This window comes from Marmota flaviventris, chromosome 15, assembly GCF_047511675.1.
Source record: "Marmota flaviventris isolate mMarFla1 chromosome 15, mMarFla1.hap1, whole genome shotgun sequence".
NCBI classification, from domain to species: Eukaryota; Metazoa; Chordata; class Mammalia; order Rodentia; family Sciuridae; genus Marmota; species Marmota flaviventris.
The window spans coordinates 39,084,544-39,093,873 of record NC_092512.1 but is presented as its reverse complement, the minus strand read 5'-3'; the positions used below and the strand labels follow the sequence as shown (position 1 = coordinate 39,093,873).

Sequence of the window (9,330 nt, the reverse complement as noted above, 5' to 3'; positions counted from 1 at the left end):
TCTTGCCCTTGACCTCGTTCATGCCCAGCAATCAAATGCCATTCTGCTGGATGTCCAGCAGGTGGTCAGCACAGACTTCAAGCCAAAGCTGGAGATAAAAGTAGATAGCATCTTGGCCGGTACCCCCAGAGCCACAGAGCAATAAATTCTGGCTGATGACTAATACTTTGTACACTGGACTTATTTTGCAGTGGCAATAGAAAAGTTTGCCATTGATGGCATGCATGGCCAGCATGAACATGAAGCCCAGCAAATGACTGGCTGTGAAGTAGCAGAGCCTGAGGCTGTTCTGGCCTTCCTGGTAGATGACTCCTGAGTGTCCATGTTAAAGACAAGTGAGAAAGATCAGAGTCAAGAACAAAGCCTAGGCAATGTAGAGAAAGGCAGCACACATCTGAAGCATAAGTGCTTAACATAATAAACAGCAGGGGTGAAGCCACATAGCATGTGACACTGTTATAAAAAAGCAAGTAGGCCATAGGGAGGCAAAAGAACATGATCAAAAATGCCATATTCTTGCAACTAAAGTCCAAAGGGACTATAGTACACAAAGGCCAACATGAAGAGAAGGCAGAGAGCCAAACACACATGTAGTCAGCCAGAACAGGTCCAGCAGGAGGTAGTAGGGAGATTTATGCAGGATCAGTTGGATTGGTTTACCCCAGGCTCAGGGGTCTCCACTGGCTGCTTTGCTGGACCTGGCCTGCCCTCCTTTCCTTTCTCTCCACGGGCCCCTTCACTCATAAGGTAGTACTGCAGGGGATTGGGCCATAGTTCCTCGTTGATTATCTCAACAATCTTGTCAGATTCGATAGAGCTGTGGTTTGAAAACCAACCAAAGAAGCTACGGTTGTTTTCTGGGTTTCCCTGGCTAAGAGACTGAAGGTCGTGACCTGGGAGCCACTGGATTGGAGTAGACCGAGACACCACCTGACCTGAAGGACCACACCCGTATTCCTTGATGAGCACCTTATTTTGGAAATAGGGGTTGCGGCCGAAGTAGAACTTGATTTTGTAGCCCAATCTGGCCAGGCCAAGCTCTTCCACCTCCAAGCTGTTCAAGTAGCTCAGTACCTCTTTATCTTGGTTGTTCAGAAAGGATGATAACTGGGGGTGATTCTGAAAAGCTTGCCCCCAAAAGCCTGGGATATTCTGGATGAGAAGGTTCCTTCGTTCCAGGTGGTGCAGTCGCAGCTGCCCAAACTTGCGAGAGAGCCTAAGGTAGGCCCTGTCCGCCTGGGCATTCATGGTCTCCAGCTTCAGCTGGACGTTCTCCAGAGTATCCATGCTGCCTTCTGTCGCCGGGATACCTGACCCTGCATCCTTCTCCACCACCTTCTTTTCCTCCACTACTGAGACGGGATTTCCTTCCCCAGACGTCCCTTTCTTTGGCTTCCCACCAGCTATGGCCTGAGGTCCCCTCCCCAAGGCGCTACAGGTTTCTGGGGCCTTCTTCCCAGCAGGGCCACGCCGATTCCCAATGCGGGGGGCATTTTTCGGCCTTCCCACGGTTCCCACGAAGACGGTGTCGGTTGCCAGGCGCTCTGAGAGAGATGCGGCCTTCCCCGGACAAAGCCTGGTGGCGGCCAGTCCGCGGTCCCCAGCTCGGGCGCGGAGCGCGAGGCCACAATCCAGCGGGAGCCGGCAGGCAGCATCCTCCCCGGGCTGCAGGGGCGACGCGGGCGCAGCGGTTTCCAGACCACCCCAACCCGCGCCAGCCTGCACCTGTGCCGCCGGGATGTCCTCCCCGAGCCTCTGAAACTGTGGAGGGTCCGGGTCGCGCAGGGCGTCGTCAGGAGCAGCGCGGACTCGGGCTTTGGCGCGGCCTTTGCCCCGGCTTTTGGCACGAGAGGACTTTCGACCTCTACTTCGGCCGCTCATGGTGGTAGCGGACTCGGCTTCAAAGCCACGCTGTGACCCTGCGGCCCCTGGCGTCAGCTCGCGGTCCCTACCGAGCGCGCCTCTCCATGGCAACCGCCGACGTCACGGCGGCACGACTGTACCGTCGCGCTAGGACCCGCTGCGCCCGGTGATTGGCTCCGGCGTCGCGGCTGCGCACGAGCCCAGCTCGTGCAGACTCCCAGCTCAATACAACACTTTTTCATTACTAAAAAGTTTCTACTGACATGGGCCTGGGATGTGCTAACCCTTGGTCTCTTCCCATTGACCTCAGGCGTGCCCCCGCCCCAGGGTCTCATAGAACACATCTGTCCCTCTTATAGGAGACAACCTGAAGACAGCCATCTCGACCTGGCCCCCTCATGATCTATTTTCTGAACACGTTCAGTTGCTTCAGTTATCTCTGGTGACCCCTATCATGATGAAACTGCTATTGACCTCCGTGTCTCATCATGCACACCTCTCCTGAGAGTTACTCTGATAACTCCTGGGAACTCAAGGTGGGTGACAATGATAGTGATACCGCCGGTTATCAGTGATGAGTACTGCTTCCCCACATGTTGAATTTGAACATTAGAGAAGCATGAGGCAAGCATATGAAACAGGTTTTATTTAAAAAGGAGTAACATAGACTTCTCCTGCGAGGGAGAAGGGGGCCATAGATAGTATCCTGGTACCCCAAGTGGTGAGGTGCTCTGTCCTTTTTATATGTCCCCCTTATCTTTCTCCTTCCTGCATACATTACAAGGGGTGAGATGGACAAAAGGTGGGAAATAGGTGGGCTGAGGGGGGAAGGGCAGGATGGAGTAGACAAGGACACATTAATAACCTTATAGCTCTCTGTAGGGAGCTGAAATTCCTGGGACAGGTTACCTTGGCAACTGGTTGGAGCAGGAGAAGGTTCTTGATAAGATCCCTCAGGGGACAGTCTCCACCTTCCCAGACTTGCTCAAAATTGGCCTCCTAGATCCAACCTGACTCGATTTACCTACACTGACTGCCTAATTCTGGCTTCAATAGCAAGTCTCAGTGGTTTAGAAAAGTAATAGCAACTAGTATTTCGTGATTGTCATATGTGCCAGGCTGTTGACCAAATACCTTGGATACATTATCTCCATGTATGAGAGAAGTATTGTTATTCCCGTTTTCCTGATGAGAAAACTCTAGTTCAGGGATGCCAACAAGCATCCCTGAGATTACACAGTAAGGGACAGAGGGTGAGTCCATATCCTATACTTTTTATTTACAGATGGCTAGACATTGCAGGTCTAAATTACTTTACTGGCTCTTAGGAAAATCAGCCTACTCTGTTAACAAAGAGGTACCAGTGGAGCACCTTTTCTCCCAGAGGACATTTCCCAAGTCCTTCAGGTACCTCAGGCCTAGTTTGTAGAGCAGGGATATCCCTCAAGGTATGGGACCAAAACAGAAGGCCAGGAGTCAGAACTCCTGGAGTAATTGGAGTAAGACACAAATGTAGCTCGAGTGAGATGATCATTCAAGAAGCAGAGTAGGGTTTTCTAGATTGAGGTTCAGAAGCAGAGCCTTCATGTAGCAGGGTAGAGGCCCTAGAAACTGTTAATACCCTGCATGAAAGCAGCCAAACAACCTGCCTTATGTTTCAGAGGCAGCCCTAAACTGTGCTTTGACTAGCCAGGTGATAGGGCGGTGAATAGTGAGGGCACCTGTGGCCAGTATCAAATTATGGACAGAAACCTTGTGAGGTGATCCTTTCAGGTTCAAAGGGGAAAAAAAAGCCCTTGCAGCCAGCTGATGGAGAGTTAGAGTTAGTACTCTGGGAGTTCAGAGTTCCCAGGACTTTATGTTCATTATTCAAAGTATTTTATGGACCAGCAGCCTGGCTTCATCTAGAAGCTTTTCAAGGATGCAGACTCTTAGGCCCTACCCCATTCCTATTAAATCAGAATGTGAATTTTAATAGGATACAGGTGATTTTTATGTACATTAACGTTTTAAGTATAGAAGACAGGGAAGAAGAGGAATTATTTTGATATAGGCAACCCTGCTTTAAGCCAGCCCAGTACAAGTGATATCTAGCTTTCTCCAAAGCCATGCAATAGCCTGCAAGGTTCTGCATGCTCTGACAGGTCCCCTCACCACCACTAACAAGTTACCTCTCTGATCTCCTCTCTCCAGCCCCTTCCAACTACACTAGTCTCCTTGCTTTTCTTCAAACTCAATAGATAAGTGATGAGTCCTGCTTCCCTACATGTTGAAGTTTAAACATTAGAGAAGCACACTGGCTCTTTCTTCTGCTTTAAATGTTCTTTATTCAAATTTGATTAGTAATCGTGGCCAGCTCCCTTCATAATTGCCTTAAATTTCACCTTCTCAGTGGCCATCCTGCTTAAAATTACCACCTGCCCCATCTCCTTTACTCTGTTCTATTTTTCTTTATTCCATAGCACTTATTATCATCCAACACACTATACCAATTGTTTTTTATGCTTCTTGTTTATCCTGTCTCCAAAATTTCAACTCCTTGAGAGCAGCGATCTTTGTTTTGCTATTGATATACCCTCGGTGCCTTAAAAAAAGTGTCTGCATGTAGTAAATAATTGTTGAGTGAAAGAACCAATTAAAGCAAGAGTCTTCAAAAATGGGTTTGTAAATCAATTGTCTGAAATTCAGCATACATCCTTTTCCCCACAGGTACAATATTATAAATGAAGTCTATATTCTCATATCAACCCATGGAAACCTATTGAACTCACATGTTAGTCAGAAAATTATCTTTGGTTACGGAGTACCATTTAAGGATAGTCTATAGGTGAAAATCTAGAATGACAAATTTAAAAATTAAGTTTGGGAGAACTAATATTTAATTTGAAAGGAACTAGTAGTCCAAGGGTCACCTTACATTCCTATTGATGACTCTTTCTTAACCACTTTTTCCAAGGCCTTTCATATTCACCCCAGACCATTCTACCCTTGATCTAATGGAGAACTTGCTAGCTGTACCATTTATTTAGCAGTTAGACAGGCACTATTTTGTACTATTTATTGTGCAGAATTATCTCTTACACTGGAGACTCATAGTCTGGAATTCTCCATAAATCTCAGAAAAATCCAAAAAACGGCTGAAGCATCTACTATCCCTCCATAAATGGCATTGACTGGTTGTCCCACTTCTCAGAGTGCTCTCAGCTCAACCCATCTCTTGTCAAGAACCTTAATTCAGCATCAGCACCTGTATCATTTAACATTCACCCACGGCTGGCCCACTTCAAACAGCAATAATTATGTAATCTGCCTTGAGCCTTTTTTCATCATTTCAAAGAGATCAGCATCCAGTGAAAGGAAATTAGTATAAGACTAACATGTTTTATAAAAATACTTCTCTTGTCCAGGTCACCCAGTCCTTATGACTTTTGTATTTAAAAGTCTGGTCTGTGCTGCTGAACTAAGTGGTTAGTTTTTCTTCCCAGGCATTAATATTTAATTTAACATGGGAATGTAGCATAGGTTCCTAATTATATAGTAAACTATATAAAGGTAGGGACTGTGTATCTTTTTTTACTTGTATCCCTCAGAGCCCCTAGCATGGAGCCTTGAACATACTACTAATTATAATGAAGGTTCACATTTATTTGTACTTTATAGGGTTCCATGTCTTAACTCATTCAATCTCTATAACCATCCCAGAGGGCAGGTACCATTATTGCTCCCATCTTGGAGATGAGGCTACTGCTACACAAAATGGTCCAGGAACTTCCCCAAGGTCACACAGCTAGTAAGTGGCTTTTACCCAGGCATTCCAGCTCCAGTACCATGATCTTAACCACTACTCCATGGTGGAAAATTATGGCTAGAGAGATTAATTACTGTGGTACTTTGCTTTCTCTTTTACTCTCTAGAAGGTAAAAATATTTTTTTTAATTTTTAAAAATTATATATATATTCACATATATATGTATACATATACATTTAATACATACATGATCAATCATGATTCATTAATCTATTGGGCATGTAATACATTTGATGTGGTGATATTCAACATAAGGAGGTTAGTTTCAACAGCCCATGTTGGAAAAATCATCTCCATTTGCACTGCATTTGTCATAAGCATTCTGTGAACAGTATAAAAGAAACACACATTCACTGTCATGAATTCAGAGATCAGGGATGTTTTAATGTGTGCCCATATTTAAGCATTAATTTAATGTAAGCAAGCATCTTTTTAATGTGATATTTTATTATTAGCAAATACTCATCAAAACTTCATTAAAACACTTTTCAAAATGTTAGAATAATGCATCTTCACTTTGTTGTCTGAAAACCAGTCTTCCTCTCTTCCTTTTGAAATCCGTTTTCCTCAAGTCATAGAAATTAACAAGCTGGGAAAAGGATATTTCAGTCATCCATTCCCTTCCCCAACCTAGGGAACCACATTTCCCATAGTTTCTCTTGCAGAGCTTTAGGGTTCCAGACTTGATGTTTTTAGCCAGAGGGCTCTCTCTTCTTCCCCAAGGAGCTGGTCTATGTCATTAGATGGCAGTGAGCATTGCTTTCTGTGTGGGATTTTGCCAAACAGCCCTCCCAGGTTATGAAAGGGCGTGGAAAAGAAGGCATTGCCATGGAATACTTTCAAAACCAAAAAAGGATGGAGAGAAAAACTTTCCTCTTATGGTAGATTTCCAGGCTATTTGAGCTTAACATCTTGAAAAATACGCCTAGCTTCTTTCTAGTTTTCCCCCAAAGGTAAATTGTATAGCAGGCCACCTGCAACATTTCAGTTCTTATCATATAAGTAGTTGTAGAATATTTTTAAATATTGCCAGATGTATTCTTTATTCTTGGAATTTTCTTTTTACCCTAAAACATCTTTACTATTAAAAATAGATGTATAGATCTTTAGGCTAAGACTTTTGTCCTAGAAAAAAGAAAATACTAAAGAACCCAGCAAGCAGAATTCAGTAAGTCAAAATTCAAAATTAGGCGTTTGAGAGAGAAAAATACAATAGCCTTGAGAGATAAAAGAGAAGAAAGGAAAATAGATTTTAAAATACATAAAATATATGTTTTTTTCAATGGTAAATCATCCTGGGCACTATGCACATAGAGTTTGTAACATAAACCATAGAAAAAGAAAAGCATGTGATGGAATATGAGCTATTTGTCCACCCCACAGAGAGGAGATAAGAACCTTTTCTGGAATGGGGAGTTGGAGAATATTCAGAAAGTGAATAGATGGCATAGGATTTTTAAGAAAGGGATTCTCACAGTGACCCTCCCCAGGAGTCCAAAACCTCAGGGAATTGGTGGAGCTGCCCTCACTTGATAAGATAGAGATATGAGATTGAGGGATATTAGTTCCCAAGTTCAAAATTGGAATTTAGACAATAAATTTTTTCAAAAGGTAGCCAGAATAGTATAATAGTTCATACAGGTAAATGTTGATAAAGAACAGTCTGAAATTGCCTGACCCACCCTCCATGCACCCTACTCCCAATCTCTCATGACCCTAGTGTAGCGTGGAAGAACAGCTATATATTCCCCATGCTTACTAAGAGAAACACAAGGTTAGCTAAGAGCAAGTGGTGAGTCCCATTGGACCTTGCAACGCAGGCACAGAAGATGCAGAGTAAAAAACTTGGTGATCAGAAACCATGGGGGACATGCCTCATCAGTGGACAATGGAAGTACAGCAGATTCCAAAAACTAGCAGAGCCAGCTAGATCTCAACAGAGACCAGCAAAGACAGAAGATGAAACACACACCAGACACTATTTCATCAATGACAGGAGAGATAACCCTTAACCTCTGAGGGAGATGGAGGAATAAAACAGAGAACATGATAAATAAGTAGGTATGTGTTAACCTAAAGGAAACTAGAGTATTAAGTAGTAAGTTACCAATTCTCTTGAATTGCCAAGTTTAAATTCACCTGAGTTATATGTTGAAACTATGAAAATTCATACTTGATACAATGGTATTACCTAGACCACACCCAGTGTCTAATGGATTTAACCATACAACACTAAAGCTAATGAAATTTAAGAGGCAGGTGACCTTAAAACTCTTTAGAGGATGAGTGCGGCAGCCCACGCCTGTAATCCCAGTGGCTCAGGAGGCTGAGGCAGGAGAATTGAGAGTTCAAAGCCAGCCTCAGCAAAAGCCAGACACTCAGCAACTCAGTAAGACCCTGACTCTAATACAAAATAGGGCTGGGGATGTGGCTCAGTAGTTCAGTGCCCCCGAGTTCAATCCCTGGTACCCCTACCCCCCCAAAAAGAACTCTTAAGGAGACAAGAAACATTGATATTTTATAAAATAGCAGAAAAATTCAAATAAAACCTTGTAAAAAAAACATGACATATGATGGCAAAAGTCAAGAAATCCATGAGACTGCAAATATAAGCATTTTGCTACTGCTTAGGTTGGAATTCCAGAAACAAACACAACCAGTGCACTCCAAGAAAGTCTTCCATTCATTGACTATGGATTAAATTCAGAACTGTGGGTATACCTATTAGTTATGGTTATTTTTAATATCATAACTTAGTAATTTATCAAACTTTTGAATTCTTCTCTAGTTGGATTACCTATCTATGCCAATCTTTTCTTCCAACCAAATCAGAAATTCCATGTGTTACATAAACTGTACAGCATCTTCTCCCAATTGGACTCACCACGTGCTCTTAGCTACAGATCCATAGTGGTTCAGGACCAAAGACATTGCTACATCAAACAACCCTCATCATCTTTCAAACCAACAAGAAATTGTTCTCAGTCAACATACCACATGTTGTCTAGGGCAGCAAACGATAGTAAGGAAGAGAGACACCTGTGTCCTATTTCTTTTCATGCTGCTCAGGAATGTTTGTTGATACCATACCCCTAAATTTTGTATTTTCTATTGTGTGTACACATAGACACACCCTCAACATCTTTACTCCTCTTTTCTTTCCCAACTATGACACCTCAACAGTAGAAAAAAAAAGTTGTGGTTGCAAAATTTTCACTTGAAAAACTAATGAGAGGAAAAAATTCCAATGGGTCCTCGATACGAATCTTGGATTATAACAGGAAAAGTTATTGAAAAGGGTAACATGAAAAACTGAAACTGGAGTCACTTCTTCCTCAAATACTTAAAATCCTAGATGGATCTTATGTGGTGAGAGTGTAGGTCGCAGCATACTGCTATGAAGAGTGACCAGGACCAGCATGTAGTTAGGGTCCTGGAACAGGAGTGGAGAAGGAACCCTCTTAGATAAGCCAGCTCAGACACCAACCAAGAAACAGTGGTGGTGAGAGACCCAATTAGAAGATCCCAGCCCTCTTATTCAAGCAAATCATCAATTATCATGGAACTAGGATCACTGAGGACATGGGAAGAATGAACAAAGATAAAACTATGTTGACTCTTAAACTAACAGGCAAACATCATGGGGTTAAATAAAATGT

The 9,330-nt window shown here is 43.2% G+C and overlaps 1 protein-coding gene across 1 annotated transcript; it reads right to left on the bottom strand.

Annotated features, from left to right (window-relative positions):
• Window positions 1-642: 642 nt before the first annotated feature.
• On the bottom strand, window positions 643-1,881 carry Tspyl5 (TSPY like 5). The gene has a single exon (XM_027946428.2). The coding sequence runs from the start codon at window positions 1,879-1,881 to the stop codon at window positions 643-645; it is 1,239 nt and encodes a 412-aa protein (XP_027802229.2).
• Between the last annotated feature and the right edge of the window lie 7,449 nt (window positions 1,882-9,330).

Excerpts from the sequence above, each read along its gene's own strand:
- Tspyl5 (XM_027946428.2), bottom strand. The coding sequence starts at position 1,881 with ATGAGCGGCCGAAGTAGAGGTCGAAAGTCCTCTCGTGCCAAAAGCCGG.